Here is an 844-nt window from a genome sequence, read left to right as displayed (position 1 = left end):
CTGTTTCAAGACGATTTTCACGCCGGGAAAGTTCTTGATGAGGTCCATGCACAGATTGTGGATGGCATGTGGCGCACAGCCGTACGCGAACACCAAATCCTTCGTGTTCAGGCAGTCCTTGCGCAACTTGACCATGACGCTAGGAGAATCGGTGCAGAAACAGAACATCGGCGGATTGATGAAGTGCTCGTTAGTCTTGCATGAACGTCCTTCTTCCCTCTCCACTTCAGCATTTGTGTCATTCATTGGGTTTTCAACATCCTCTTCGTCCGTAGTTAGCACGAAACCAGGGGCCGGCTTTCTGATCGAGCCCAGTAGGCACAGCTTGCAGTTCAGAAGCTTCTCCAGCAGATTAGCCGCGCTCTCCCGTCGCAGCTCCATCGTGAAGTGTTCAAGAAAGAACGGCTTAGGTTCGCACGCCATCATGTTGATGACTTGTTTCCCCTGTACGCTCGTGGCACCGTCCAGCGTGAAGCAGATGAGAGTATTCTTGGCGAGAGCGAGCAGAACGTCGTTCATTGTCAGCGCATATTCTGATCGCATCAAATCGCCCCCGATTGCTTCGGTCGATGGAATCTTGAAGCTTCCGCGAAGCGCCATGAAGAACGCATGCCATGATTCATGCTCAAACGCGGCAAACGGCATCGATGTGCGATGAACAGCACGAAGAGCTCGTGTAGGTTCATCATCTCTTCGCCAGAGATCGAGTAGAAGTATGGGCGACCGCTTCCTCGGAAGGATGATGAATTCAATGGATCAACCAGATCATCCATAACACTGTCACCTCGGGATGAGCTCGCTGTAGAAGTACAGTACCAGCAGTCTTCGCCGACTTCCGAGATGG

At 52.0% G+C, this 844-nt stretch overlaps 1 protein-coding gene across 1 annotated transcript; it reads right to left on the bottom strand.

Annotated features, from left to right (window-relative positions):
- Positions 1–17: 17 nt before the first annotated feature.
- Positions 18–645, bottom strand: H310_09486 (hypothetical protein; the record flags this gene model as incomplete). The annotated part of the gene is made up of 2 exons (XM_008875577.1): positions 18–33; positions 86–645. 2 exons carry the CDS (start codon positions 643–645, stop codon positions 18–20), a joined length of 576 nt encoding a protein of 191 aa, XP_008873799.1.
- Between the last annotated feature and the right edge of the window lie 199 nt (positions 646–844).

This window comes from Aphanomyces invadans (assembly GCF_000520115.1).
Source record: "Aphanomyces invadans strain NJM9701 unplaced genomic scaffold supercont1.21, whole genome shotgun sequence".
Lineage (NCBI taxonomy): Eukaryota > Oomycota > Saprolegniomycetes > Saprolegniales > Verrucalvaceae > Aphanomyces > Aphanomyces invadans.
This window is presented reverse-complemented; position numbering and strand designations above follow the sequence as displayed.